Source organism: Vicia villosa, linkage group LG2 (genome assembly GCF_029867415.1).
Source record: "Vicia villosa cultivar HV-30 ecotype Madison, WI linkage group LG2, Vvil1.0, whole genome shotgun sequence".
In the NCBI taxonomy this organism is placed as follows: domain Eukaryota; kingdom Viridiplantae; phylum Streptophyta; class Magnoliopsida; order Fabales; family Fabaceae; genus Vicia; species Vicia villosa.
In genome coordinates, this window is record NC_081181.1 from 9,328,670 (window position 1) to 9,344,336 (window position 15,667).

Genomic DNA, 15,667 nt, shown 5'->3' on the forward strand with positions numbered 1-15,667 from the left:
AAAAAATTAATTTCATCTCTAAACTATTATTTTTAAAATTAATTTAAGTAATAAATTATTAAAATTAATAAAAAGATATTTAAATAGTCTAGTTTATTCATTTCCAAAGTATGAAATTCTAGTCATTAGTATACTAGAAAAAAAATACTAACTGTTCTTTCATTCAATTATTGCATTCTAGAATTGAGGCTAAATAGTTAAAATATATATATCTTTTAATAAACAATTTCAAACCTGAAATCTTTAGATGAGTACACTCTCAAAACTCAAACGTTTCACCACTAGATCACGCACATGCTAAATATAATACTATAGACTACCCAAGTCATGGAATGTCTCATAAATAAGATATGAGTGTGTGTCTATATATAGAGAAACACTTGCACTTGAAAAATCACAAATTTTCTCCCCCTAGAAAAATTCCAAGTCATGGAATATCTCTTAAAGATTTTATGCCTTTTTTCTTTACTCTATTCCACTTTAAAACTCTTCAAGTTGATTCTTAAACGTAGAAACCAATCATGTTACATATTAGCCTATGAGTGTTTCAAACCAAAAGAAGAAACAAAACTCAACACAAATATATGTGCAAGAATAGTGTTTACAAAGAAAAACCTTGGTCTAGAGGAACTCAGGTTCCTCATAAAAAGCACAGTTAGTTCAGGAATAGGTGAAAACACTTATTGTTCCAAAAACATTCTTGAAGGAAGAGAAACATGTCCAACTCTCAAAGACACATATGAAGAAATAGATGAAGTCATGTTCGATACACTCGACAACCTTTTCAAAAAAACATGTTTCTCTCCTTCCGAAATCGATATTCTTGTTGTCAATCTTTCATTGTTTTCACCAATACCTTCGATCACTTCAAGAATAATAAACCGATACAAAATGAGAGAAGATGTAAAAGTGTTCAATATTTCAGGAATGGGGTGCAGTGCAAGTCTTATAGGTGTAGATCTTGTGCAGCAGCTTTTCAAAACACATGAAAACTCCTTAGGAATTGTTGTTAGCACACAACAGATTGGTGCTCATTGGTACCTTGGAAGAGACAAAAGTATGATGTTATCTAACTGTCTTTTTCGTTCAGGTGGCTGTGCAATTTTACTGACAAACAAAATGGAGCTGAAAAACAAAGCTATCTTGAAACTGAAACAGATGGAGAGAACATATTACAGCACTGACGAAGCTTATAATTGCTGCATACGTTTGGAAGATGAAGAAGGTTTTGAAGGTGCTAGACTAACCAAAAGTCTTGTTAACTGTGCTGCACAAGCTTTGACATTAAATTTGCAGCGTATGGTTCCAAAGATTCTCCCAGTTTGGGAACTGGTGTGGTTATTTGCGGTTTCGCTACGCAACGGTATGAAGAAAATTGAGTTGAAAAATGGGATTGAGCATTTTTGTGTTCATCCTGGTGGTAGAGCAGTTATTGATGGAGTTGGTGTAGGTTTAATGTTGAATGAGTATGATCTTGAACCAACTAGAATGACACTTCATCGTTGGGGAAATACTTCATCTAGTGGAATATGGTATGTTTTAGGTTATATGGAAGCAAAAAAGAGACTGAAAAAGGGTGATAGAATTTTTATGATTAGTCTTGGAGCTGGTTTTAAGTGCAATACTTGTGTTTGGGAAGTGATGAGAGATTTATCTGATACAAATGTTTGGAAAGATTGTATTGAGAGTTATCCTCCACCATTACTGATTAATCCTTTCAAGGAAAAGTTTGATTGGATTCATGATGATTATCTTAGTTTTGTGAGGTTGGATACTAGCAGAATGAAGATTGATAGTTAATTAAGAGATGAAATCATCTTCATCATTATTATACAGAAAAACATAATTTGGTTGGGTGGTTATCAACAAGAAAGATTATTAATTTATTTGATGAACTTCTTTAAAATATTTGTTGTGTTCATGTTTGAAAATATTATTATAGTATTGTATTATTTGGTTAGAACATGTGTATTGTGCTATTGATAAATGAAATAAAGTTCATGTAATTAATAAGTATGTAGGCTGTAAAATGATTTGATTTAAAAACAAAAATAAACTGCATTTGTTAGGTGTCATGATTTTTTTTACCTTTGATTTTTGTCAATTGCAAGACCTTTTTTATTCTAAATTAAATTTAAAATTATAGGAGCCGAAACTCAAATTCTAAGCAATATTTTATGTCGGTTTTGGACAAAATTGAGATATAAGATATATTTTTTATTTTATTTTTAAATGAATAATGGTGCGCTCGAGATCATTTGACCTCGAATTTTTAATGACAAAGACAAAATTGATGTATAAGATATATATATATTTTTAATAATGAATAATGGCGCGTTCCAGGTCATTAATCTCGTATTTTCAATTGCAGAGATAAAAGATTTATCGTAAAATATATTATTTATAATAGTGTAGAACTGGTCTGAACTCGTGTAATTCAAAATTCTCCAAAGTTATTTTTTCAAGTTAATCAAACATTTTATTTGGTCTTTGGAGGACTAGGAATAATTCTAGATTCAATGACTTTTTTGGATAGATGGGATTGTACTGCCTCTAAAATTTACCTTAAGTAGCATAATGTGATTGATATGGAAGATGGAAGATTTCATCTTGCACAAATCATTCAGACTTAATATTATTCATGCCCCCACCAGGTTGGTGAAACAGGTCTTATAGTGTCCTTCTATTTATCATTGGTATAAAGGAAATTCAAACGGTGCTTCGGTGGAGAATGTGGCTACTTGCGGAGGAATTTTTCGTGACCACAATGGTCTTCATTTGGGTAGTTTTTTCTGCTTTCATTTGAATATACATGTGGAAGTAGAAGCGTCGAGCACATGAACATTAAAAAACAAAACACGTTGACTAACTATAAATAGTCTTACACTTATATAGGTAAAGTTAAGTTATAAAAGCATTCAATTCTTAGATATGTTTAAAGTTAAGTTATAAAAGCATTCAATTCTTAGATATGTTTAAAGTTGTCATAGATACGTCTCAACTTGACATGCCATCTCTATTTATTTAGTTACAAGTCATGATAATATCAACTGAGTTTATTATACTAATATATTTTGTGTGAAATACATTTATTTTTTAAAATGATATTATAAAAAAAGGGGAATGACTTGATAGAATATCGCGTAATATGTACGGAAGCTTGAATGAATAAAACAAAATAGATTTTGAATCCAATGTTAGAGATGTGGTTGATAGGGTTATGAGTAAAAAATACATTCCATGGCGGTTAACGGGTCCATATGCACATGGTATAGGTTGAAAATTTGATTTTCTTTGTAAAGTAGTTAATAGAGAAGACACTACACTTAAATTGTATTGACATGTGTAAGTAGAAAATTCAAGCACATTGTATAAGTAGAAAATCCAAGCACATGAACATTCAAAAACAAAATACTTAGACTATATATATTCACCTATACTAGCAAAGTTAAGTAAAAGCATTAATTGCTTGGATATGTTTCAAATTGTAGGTAGACGACATAGCTTATATTTATAGAAAGATATTTCTCCTATCTCACCACATTCAAACAAACAAACATTTCAATTTCAATTTCAAACATTCTCCCATTTAGGACTTTAAAAGGCATGCTCTGAGGCAAACAAACCCAGACTTGTACACTTTCTCTAATTTAGATGAGAATCTTTCTTTCATTCAAGAGACACGCAACTTGTTTGAAATCAAAATCTAATATAAAAATAACACACTTGTTTTGATAGAAAATACTTTTATATTTTATACACACTCGATTTTTTTGGCGAACGTAATAAAGGGTATTGTGAATACTCGACACTTTTTCCTCGATCTATCTGCAACCGAAGAAAAATGTGAAATTATATTTTATACACACTCGGTTTTTTAGGCGAACGTAATAAAAGATATCGTGAAAACTCGACACTTTTTCCTCGATCTATCTGCAACCGAAGAAAAATGTGAAACTGATAGTGTTTCGATCTCTAACAATTGCATATTTTTGTAATTTTTTTAAGAGTTAAGACACGCTACTTTATTTCTCAAATTATAATACCCAAGGTTATATATCCCTTGTTTTTATCAAAATACTAAGTTTATTATTTTACATTGTTTTTGTTTCAATCTATAAGTACAAATTTTTGATGAATTTTGAATATAATTTTTGCATGTAATATTTTCTCGATGACTTTTGCATACATTTATTTCTGATATAAAATACAATAAAAAATTTAGATAAACAAAATCAATTTTCAATTACAATATAAGCGATAATGTAAGAACTTCAACCTTGCATCTATAATTTTGCTGCTCTTGCAATCCATCCTATAGGTTATTTTCAAACTTCTTTAAGTTTCATTGTTTTGAATCCAACTGGTTTTATTATTATTGTTTGAGTTGACAACGTAGCGTATAAGATATACCCTACTACGAAAAAGATATTTAACAACGGTTGGAAAAGATATATAATCATGCAAGTCCCAGCGTTGTTAGGTAGAGTGTTGTTGTAAATGTGTGTTGAAGAACCGTGGTGACTTGGGTGCTATTGTTTGTGCGTTTTGTAATAGTGATACAGTTGGAGTGTTTGCATTTTAACAGTATGTATAGAGTTTCTTGTAGATTGTGGTGACAATATCTTAAGCGTTGTTAAAATGAATGTCAAAGATTCGTTTATAAATAAAACTGTGGTAATTTTCCCTCAGTTCTTTAGAATCATCAAGGTAGATTTTTTCTTTTCAAACTAAAGAAATAAAACAAAAAAGGGACATTTTACTTTGGTGGCTAAATCCACCGAGGTAATAGATTATTCTATAGTAATAAAAATTATGAAGAGAAGAAAAAATTAAAACTAACATATTTTATTTTCTTTTTTAATTTTTATCATTCACCAGTTTTTTAGTCTTTCACAATATTCAAACAAATGACTATATTAAAAATAAAAATTATAAATTCTTGTAAGATAGATTGTGAGAGGTGGAAATAACAACAACAACATAATTATGTGAGATATATTGCAAGAACATAAATTTTGTTTGTTTAAGGTTGACAACATTAGTTACTCCAATATGTCTATGTAAAAACAATAACACACAACCTTGAAATATTCTCAAACTAATTAAGAAAACTTGAAAAATTTGTTGTCATGTAATCCATCTCAAAGAATAATGTTTACAAGGTTGGAGCAGCTGTAGATGAGTTAGGTTTAGGACAAAATTTAATGAATGAAAGCTTTTATAGAAAAATCTAGATATCAAACCCCTCGGTTAGTAGTGTAATGGAAGCTAGGATGAAACGTACAACCACCTATATTTTGAATGTGAGTATAGTAAAAGATGCTTGGAGCATATCAAAATTTAGTTACGGTGGCATGCAAATATCAGTATCCATCAAATGACAATAAGATGGCTAAAAATAGTTAAACTAAGCAAGTTCAGGAAAGATGTTTATGCTGCAATGATAGCAGCTTTAGTTTATAATATCTGGCGAAACCGGAATGATGCATTGTGGAATCAAAGGTTAGAGAGACCTTTTGTTGCAGTCATAAGATTAAGGCTTTTGTCAAGAATCGGGTAGCTTGCAGCAACGCCAAAGCAGTAAATCTAGTTGACATAAATTGGTACTATAGGTTATAAGTGTTTGGTGTTAGAATTCAAACTCTTTGAAGCGTGAGGTGAGAGCTTTATATTATTTGTTTATTTTTTTAAGTAATCAAGAATCAATTAAAGTGAGAACAAAGGGTTTTCCAATCCTGTTTACACAAAAGTGGTCAAAACCCTCCAAAAAAGAGAAAATACCAACCAATTCTAGTTACGAAAGGAACAATAAAGGATCCTTAACGAAATCGTAAAAACTATAATTATATTGGACTTAAAATTCTCTCCCAAAAAAGACCACTTCCAAGCAAGCATCTTTACATTCCACACCGTATTAGTGTTATATATATATATATATATATATATATATATATATATATATATATATATGTGTGTGTGTGTGTGTGTGTGTGGAGGGATTCCTCTACCACTCTATAAATGGATACTCAATAACTGTCTTCTTCATTCTAATTAATTTAAATCGAAGAAGTTTTCTAACATCAAAGCTATGGACATTACAACTACCAATAGACTTTTCGCAATTGATGCAAAAATGCTTCGACTACTACAAACAATTCAAAACCAACGCTTCTACTAATATTAGTGTATGTCTTTTTTTACCTTTAGCGTCTTCAAACAGCCGACACTAATAACTATTTTTCTAATGGTGTACATCCAAAGTATATTTGATATGTTTTGAAAGTATATTACAACGTTAGGTGACCATCTCTGATGTGAAATTGAGTTTGTTCAAACAGTTCTTAATTCTCTTTTTTAAACTTTTGAGTGAAGACCCATTTTGGTCCTTCACAAATATTACACGAGTCAAATGAGTCCCTCACAAAAAAATTGACCCAATTTAATCCCTTACAAAATTTAACCGGATCATATTACTCCTTCTGCTAATAATTTTCTCGAATCGGTTTTTTTCTAGTTTTAAACCGTGAGTGGATTGCCACATTGGATTTTATTTATTTTTCATTTTGTAAATACTAAATTGATTTTTATTTTTAATTTTATTTTTAAACAATTATAAATTAATAATATAAAAAAGCCAAAATTGTTTCTTATAAGGAGTTAGAACTCAGACCCACGTGGTTAATCTTAAACAATTATAAATTTAAAATAAAAAATACAAAATTTGTATCAATATGGTCTCGAACCTAAGTCTCTTCAGATTAAATGAAAGACAATTTAATACAATAGAAATTGATTTGTCTATTTATAAATGATAGTCACTTTACTAACAATAGAAATTGATTTGTCTAGTTGTTATTGATAGTCACTTTATTAACTGTAGAAATTGATTTGTCTAGTTGTAAATGATAATCACTTTATTAACAATAAAAATTGATTTATCTAGTTGTAAATGATAATCACTTTACTAACAATAGAAATTGATTTGTCTTGTTGTAAATAATAGTTGCTTTACTAACAATAGAAGTTGATTTTTCTAGTTGTAAATGATAGTCACTTTATTAACGATAGAAATTGATTTGTCTAGTTGTAAAGTGAAAATTATTTAACTTGAATGGGATTTGAATTTGAGATCTCATAGGTAAAAATTTATGTATAGAATTTGTTAATATTAGCAGAAATCATGGAAATTACTTGTTTAAAAATTACTTTATAAGAAATAATTTTGGCTTTTTTGATATTATTCTTTGATAATTGTTTAAAAATGAAATTAAAAATAAAAATTAATTTAGTATTTAAAAAAAATATAACGTGTCAGTCCAGTCACAGTTTAGAAGTATGAAAAGAACCGATTTAGAAGTAGAAAAAACCGATTTGAAAAAAATATTAGCAGAAGGACTAATATGACCCGGTTAAATTTTGTAAGGGATTAAGTTGGGTCAATTTTTTTGTGAGGGACTAATTTGACTCGTGGAATATTTGTGAGGGGCCAAAATGGGTCTTCACTCTAAACTTTTTTTATATCTTTTGTGAAGGTTTAAACTAATGCTAAATTTTAATTTTAATTTTAATATTTCTAAGAGTTGTTTAAAGTATCAATAAAAATAATTGGTATTTTTTTAAATTTTATTATTCAATTTTTTAAACTATATTAAATAAATTTAAAATAAATAAATAATTACATAAAATAATTATCAATCAAAATTCTATCTATTTAAAAAAAAATACTTATACTTCAAATATAAATAAAATTAAACATACTTAAAATTCAAAAATATATAATTATAAGTGATGAAATATAACTCATATGCTTTCTTAGTCTAGTAGGTAGAATTGTCGTTCTTAAATATGTTCTTTGTTCTCTTTATATTTTCACACTTTTTTTTTTTAGTTGTCGGTAAAGATAGTTAAATAAATCATTAAAATTTAAAGTAATTTTTGGGGATAGAACAAAGGATCATAGAAGGGTGCATTGGGTGGGTTGGAAGGATGTGTGCAGGCTTTGGAAAAAGGAAGTTTGGGTCTTAAAAATATCAAACATTTCATTGTAGCGCTTTTTCTAAAGTGGAGATGTAGGATCTTAAAAGGAGGGGAATCATTATGGTTTCATATTTTAAGAGCCTGATATCTGTAACACCCTTCTAAACCCCGCGGTAATTAATATAATAATAAGAGTAAAAACATAAGGTGCCACAATTATTTAAAACAAATAAACCAACTATAGTCTGAAGTCATGCCTTAATAGAAACATTCACCAAAATAACATTATTATGTTTATCACAGCGGAAATAAGAAAACATCGCTAATACAACCAATGGAAATATAATCCAACACCAAATAAAATAGAGTAATCTCAGACAATTCTAAAACTATCGTTCCCCAGTTTTACAAGATCAGAGCATGACCGACACAACCCAACATAAACGGATAAACTCCATGAGTCATCCTCACCGAGCACTAATGTCGCTACTCCTCAATCTGAAAAATATCAACAAGTAAGGGTGAATCTCATTCATAATTAATCAATGTTATGCATTCATAAGAAACAAAATGTGACACCCCATGTTTTCCCTTAATTAATTTAAATTGAAATTAAATTATTTATTGGATTTATTTGGCATTTTATTGGATTTATTAGAGAATTATGGAAAATGAGGCTAATGGGCCAGTATCGCAAGTAGCAATTGGGGGGCGTGTCAGTTGCAAAGCCTTTTACTAAACTAAAGTTATATTTTCCATAAAATAGAAAAGAGGAAGATTTTGTAAAAAGGGAACCAAAAAGGAGAAGAGAAGATTGAACGTGAAATTGGGAGAAGGGCAAGTGCGAAGAGCAAGAGCATCCAAGAATTCGACATCGAGGTAAGGGGGGATTCTTCTCATTAACCTCTATTATGGGTATTATGAATGATTCGATTGAATTCGTATGTTAGGATTCCGAATTGGATTATATGTCGGTGTTTGGGGTTTTGGGGTTTGTAGAACTTTAGGTTCAATTATGATGTATGATGCAATTGAGTTGTTGTGAATGATATTTGATGTTGACTACTGATGTTAATACTTGTTAGAAGTATGTATAAATGTGCATTTTCGTGCTGTGATGAGATTTTGGACGTGTTGAGATGATTGGGTTTGCACTTGGGATGAAAACAATGCTGCAGAAAAGTGATTTTTCTGCTATATCAGTAATGTAACCGGTTACATGAGGGAAGTAACCGATTACATGGTCCCAAACAGGCGAAGAACTGCATTTCGCGATGATGTAACCGGTTACATCATTTAGGTAACCGGTTACCACTGGGCGAAATTGAAAAATAAAAGTTACTGTCAGTGATGTAACCGGTTACATCATTCAGGTAACCGGTTACCACTGAAGCTTTTTGGAAAAATACTTATTTTAAATATCCGTAACTTTTAAACTGTTAATCCTTTTTGTACGCCGTTTCGAGTACCTGGTAGATGAATTAATTCCCTATTTTATGATGTATATTAGGGGATTATAATTTTAAAAATCATTTTGTTGGTTTTGTGGATTGTATTTGGTGGTAGATTGAGTAACAGTACGAACATGCTATGCGGTGTTTAGCTAGTATGATTGCTGAGGTGATAATATATTGTTGTGTTAAATGTATTATGTCGTGGTGAATATCAAACGGTTGTGATATTATTATGCTTGTATGTTGTGGATAAATGATTATGAATCATAGTGGTTGTGATTGATGATTAATATACATGCATTGTTGATGTAAAATGTATGTTGAGATGGTTGAAAAATAGCATACCTATGTGTGGCTATTGTTGTTGCATTGGTTCATGATTATGATTATTCAGTTGATTGGTGTTGATGATTAGCATGTTGTATGTGATGCATGCATTTCATAATCATGTTGTGGGCTGTATCCCTTATGGTGGTGGGACAGCGGTAGCTAATTCCCATTGTGTGGAATTAGTGAGAGAAGTAGCCGAATCTTTATGGTGGTGGATCGGTGAGATGAGTTATCCCATGTTTGGTACCACATGCATTTAGTTGCATTGCATTAGGTTGTTGTGTATAATTATAACATGAATGGAAGTTGTCCAATGTTATAATTTGTGTGCATTGATATGAATGATTGTATTGATGAATGTTGCTATGCTATCTGAATATAATTGATTTGGGTTAATAATGTATGGATGCAGTTGTATTGTTTATATTCCTATAACATTTGTTAATGCGAATGAAACTCACCCTTACTGTTGATTACTTTTCAGATTAAAGATTAGCGGCTTGTGCTGGGTGAGTATAACTCGTAGAGTTACTTCGTTAGTACGGTTGTGTCGGTGTCATGCTCTGGTCTTGTAACACTGGGGGGAAACGTCTGTTTTAGTATTTGATTGATGAATTATTTCTTATGTGGAATAATGTTTTGTTGGTTTGGATCGGTGAATTTGGATGTGAATCCCGATGTTTTATATTTATTCAGTTTGAGATAAATTCCGCTGTGTTAACATGATTACTGAATAATGTGTTTGAAGTTCCTCATAAGGAATGACATGGCCCAATGTTTGAATATTTTGAAGTTGTAATACCCTTTTCATGTTTGAATCTGAATTTTAATTGATATTCCGCGGGGTTTTTAGAAGGGTGTTACAATAGTGGTATCAGAGCAGGTCGGTCCGTCCGGCCAATTGTCGAGTCAGTTGAGTTGCACGACAGTTGAATACTGTCGGCATAATATCCCTTGGTACGCGACATGTGAGTGAATCACTGTCGGTACTTGGTTGTTTGTTGCGGAAGTTGGTTTGAAACAAGTGAGGGAGAAGCTTCGCTTCTCGGTTATGCATCGGTTGTAAGATGATTGGTTCAGTAGACTGTTGTTGGCAAGAGTGCAAGCGTTGTTGGAGTTGTTGTTTTCCGAATCGAAGGTGACTTGAAATTAAGACTTGACTGGTAATTAAGTTGGAACATCTTGAAAGAAGATGATTAGAAGTAATTGATGATTAGTTGTAGGAGAGGGAAATTAAGAAGTTGCAATGTATCAGCTCTGCTGAGAGGCTGCGAAGTTGTCAGCTAAGTGGCCTTGCGTTTCGGAAGAGGTTCAGCTGCAAGTTGCAAAGAGGATTGTTGTCGTAATGTTTCAGAAACCGCACTTCGGTGATGGGATATGTTGCTCAAGTTATAAGAATGTTTGGAAGTGAAGAGATATGATAAGGGGCTGTTTGGAATGTGATCGAGTTGAAGAGAATGAGTTTTGGAGTGAGATTTTCGTAAGCAAAATGCAGGAAAATTGCTGAATAGCTGCAGAACTTCGAAAATTCATAACTGGAGCTCTGGACATCCGATTTGAGTTCCGTTTGAAGCGGCAGAAAGCTATTGAAACGAACTTTGTATAAAAATGGTTGCAGCCGCTGTAACATATTTAATTGTGACAGAGTGATGTTGGAAAGAGGCGAGGTTGCGGTTACACTTGTTCTTAGAACTAGACTTGTTTGTTGGTACGGCACGAGATGTCAGTGTCAGAGTTGAACGAATTGAAGGAATAATTAAAAGGTTTGTTGAGAAGCAACTTTAGGAAGTAAATGTACCAATTGAGGAGTTTTGGATATATCGTATAGAGTGTCGCTGCATGATGTCGATGTTGCATTTCAGGTGACGTTGGAAAATTCATATCTTGAGTTTCGAGTATCGGATTACTGTGTCGTTTGAACCTACAAAAAAGGTGAGATGATGTTCTACCTTATGGGAGAGTTATAAATACAGTAGAGTGACCCTATGAGGAGAGATTCCGAAGTTAGTTAAGGAAGCGTGAAACTTGTTGAATAGGAATGCCTACTACTGCAATTGTTTGAAAATGAAGTTGAGTAGAACATGTTGTTGATAAATAAGTTGATGAACTGTTCGGTAATAAAGATGATTTGAGTGCCGATGGATTTTAGTGAGAAGTGAATTAGTAGTAAAGGTGAAATAAACTTTAGAACGGTTGGAGTCGTATTTGTGATGCCAAAGTAACGACAATTATAAAAGAAGAATTGTAGAGAATTTCTAACATCTATTGGTGCGAGGAAGACTTGTTGAGATTTCGAGTGGAATGATATTGGGATGTGAAAGACGTCACAGGATTGGGAGTAAAACTACGAGTTATGAATGTTGTCGCGGTCTTTTTCTAAGACGTGGATTTTGATTTGGAACGAGATGAATAGTAATGTACGAGTATATTAGCGATTATGAAGTTGGGAAGTACTTAACAAGTGTGTAATGCTAAGTGACTATGAAACGGATTGTGTGAAATGTTTGGACGTTGGTGTCTCACCGATAAGAGCCAATAAGAGGGAAGTGTGCGAGTTGTAAAGACTCAAAGTGAATTATTGGACTATGACGATATTAATGAGTTTGGGTGCAAACTCGGAAAGGACACTATTATGTAGTAACGACAGTTTATGCTTAAATATGGTTGTCGGCCATCTATTGACAAATTGAGGACTTGATCACCCTTAATCTCTTGTTGGTAGTAGGTGAAATCATATCGATAAGATAAGCTTGTTTTGTTACCTTAATGGTATAAGATGTGATGAATACTAAGCCGTGAGAATAATCACTCATCATGTTGTGTGAACTTATGAAGAGATGAATATGAAAGAGTGCAATATAATGGACAATGACTTAAGACGGGTAATCAGAGTCGCGCAGCGAAAGTGTGATGTGGAGTAGTGTTATGAGTACTACTCGTGGGCAGTGAGGAATTAATATGTTGGAAGCTTGCGTAGAGAATATGTATTGATCTATATGTTGGATTTAGAATCTAGTGGATGCAAGGATGTCATGTCGAAGAATTATGACTCTTTTGAATAATTTCCGAGATGAGGAGTATGTTATTGTGGTTGTATGTGGTTAACGAGTATGTATTCAGCGAAGTGAAGACGATGAGTTGATACTATATGATGCTATAACAATTTTGTGCTATTGTAAAGCGTTATTTTAGATTTCCAAATATAATGAAGAATTATACTTTAGGAAGGATGAAGTTGATTTAATTCTTAAAGAAGAGTGGGACTCAGTTTGAGCTATTTTATAAGCAATGACATCTCGAGGCTGATGAGTGTGATTATAATTACTTGTGTGCATTCGTTCTGATAGTTGGAATGTTTAATAGATAGAGTAAATCAGGATTTTGTTTTGAATGCGAGTAAGTATTGATGAGTGGTGGATTAGTACCATGGATGGTAAAGAATTATTTTTGAACGAATGAGTAAAGAGGGCCAGAGTTGGGTATAACTCAGAAGTCTAATCGGTAATGATGGTTGTAATGAGTAATCAGAGTAGTGCAGCAAAAGAGGAATGTAACGTGTTGGATGATTGTTGGTCTGACTTGAGATGAGTCAGATAGTTAAAATTTAATGATATGAGGAATACGATTATTGAGTTTTCTTGAAGAAAGTAGTTGGTGAAAAGTGTTAGTATTATGCTATCGCTCAAATGGAAAATTATGTTTAAGGTTGGCACGTTCGTTAGATGGAATGTATTACTGCAGTGTTGATCAGGTGTGATCATGCTATGGGTAAGGAATTATTTTGCACAACGTGTGCCACGGGAATCTATATAAGTGTTTAATGAAAGCCTTGTTCACAGATGCGGATAAGTTAATGTCCTAATGAAAGTGATATTAAGTAGTAGGATATTGAGAAGGGCGGATAGGATGGTGGGAAGGTTCTTGTCCTAAATAAGGTTGTGATCTCGCTTTCTAGGATGGGATCCTAGTGCGTATGTATAACCTTCTAAGATGGAGAGGTAAGAGCAATGTTATACATCTTGCTGACGTGGGTGGAATTCTCTTTCAGTTTGAGGATGAATTTGATTCTAAGGTAGTACGATGAAGAATAGTTTACAACTGTGATTACGCGTTGGGTGACCATTCATGTCTTATTCAATTATTGGGTGCATGGTGTGAGTTGTACCTCAATGTCCCATTGTTGTTAAAATTTTGGAGGTATAACGAGTGGTACATCTTTGGATGGTCAAATATGACGTAAGAGTTGGAATTTGAATGCATGGGACATGCTTTCTGTTGGTTATATCAGATGAATTTTGAGGATCAAAAATAGGAAGTTGAAGTAATTGTGCGGTAAATAGATAGCATTGGTCAGAATAGCTTGGGGAGAACCATCAAGTGGCAATGTTAATTGGGAGCTGGAGAATCATATGAAGGATTCTTATACGAGCTGGTTGCTTGAGGTATGTTTTCGAGGACGAAAACTCTTTTAGTGGGGGAGAGTTGTGACACCCCATGTTTTCCCTTAATTAATTTAAATTGAAATTAAATTATTTATTGGATTTATTTGGCATTTTATTGGATTTATTAGAGAATTATGGAAAATGAGGCTAATGGGCCAGTATCGCAAGTAGCAATTGGGGGGTGTGTCAGTTGCAAAGCCTTTTACTAAACTAAGGTTATATTTTCCATAAAATAGAAAAGAGGAAGATTTTGTGAAAAGGGAACCAAAAAGGAGAAGAGAAGATTGAACGTGAAATTGGGAGAAGGGCAAGTGCGAAGAGCAAGAGCATCCAAGAATTCGACATCTAGGTAAGGGGGGGATTCTTCTCATTAACCTCTATTATGGGTATTATGAATGATTCGATTGAATTCGTATGTTAGGATTCCGAATTGGATTATATGTCGGTGTTTGGGGTTTTGGGGTTTGTAGAACTTTAGGTTCAATTATGATGTATGATGCAATTGAGTTGTTGTGAATGATGTTTGATGTTGACTACTGATGTTAATACCTGTTAGAAGTATGTATAAATGTGCATTTTCGTGCTGTGATGAGATTTTTGACGTGTTGAGATGATTGGGTTCGCACTTGGGATGAAAACAATGCTGCAGAAAAGTGATTTTTCTGCTATATCAGTAATGTAACCGGTTACATGAGGGAAGTAACCGATTACATGGTCTCAAACAGGCGAAGAACTGCATTTCGTGATGATGTAACCGGTTACATCATTTAGGTAACCGGTTACCACTGGGCGAAATTGAAAAATAAAAGTTACTGTCAGTGATGTAACCGGTTACATCATTCAGGTAACCGGTTACCACTGAAGCTTTTTGGAAAAATACTTATTTTAAATATCCGTAACTTTTAAACTGTTAATCCTTTTTGTACGCCGTTTCGAGTACCTGGTAGATGAATTAATTCCCTATTTTATGATGTATATTAGGGGATTATAATTTTAAAAATCATTTTGTTGGTTTTGTGGATTGTATTTGGTGGTAGATTGAGTAACAGTACGAACATGCTATGCGGTGTTTAGCTAGTATGATTGCTGAGGTGATAATATATTGTTGTGGTAAATGTATTATGTCGTGGTGAATATCAAACGGTTGTGATATTATTATGCTGGTATGTTGTGGATAAATGATTATGAATCGTAGTTGTTGTGATTGATGATTAATATACATGTATTGTTGATGTAAAATGTATGTTGAGATGGTTGGAAAATAGCATACCTATGTGTGGCTATTGTTGTTGCATTGGTTGATGATTATGATTATTCAGTTGATTGGTGTTGATGATTAGCATGCTGTATGTGATGCATGCATTTCATAATCATGTTGTGGGCTGTATCCCTTATGGTGGTGGGACAGCGGTAGCTAATTCCCATTGTGTGGAATTAGTGAGAGAAGTAGCCGAATCTTTA

General features: G+C 32.6%; 1 protein-coding gene across 1 annotated transcript; it reads left to right on the forward strand.

The window, feature by feature from the left end:
- The first annotated feature begins 392 nt into the window (after positions 1–392).
- Positions 393–2,075, forward strand: LOC131645836 (3-ketoacyl-CoA synthase 19-like). The gene has a single exon (XM_058916035.1). It carries the CDS (start codon positions 430–432, stop codon positions 1,798–1,800), a length of 1,371 nt encoding a protein of 456 aa, XP_058772018.1. The 5' UTR covers positions 393–429; the 3' UTR covers positions 1,801–2,075.
- Positions 2,076–15,667: the final 13,592 nt, after the last annotated feature.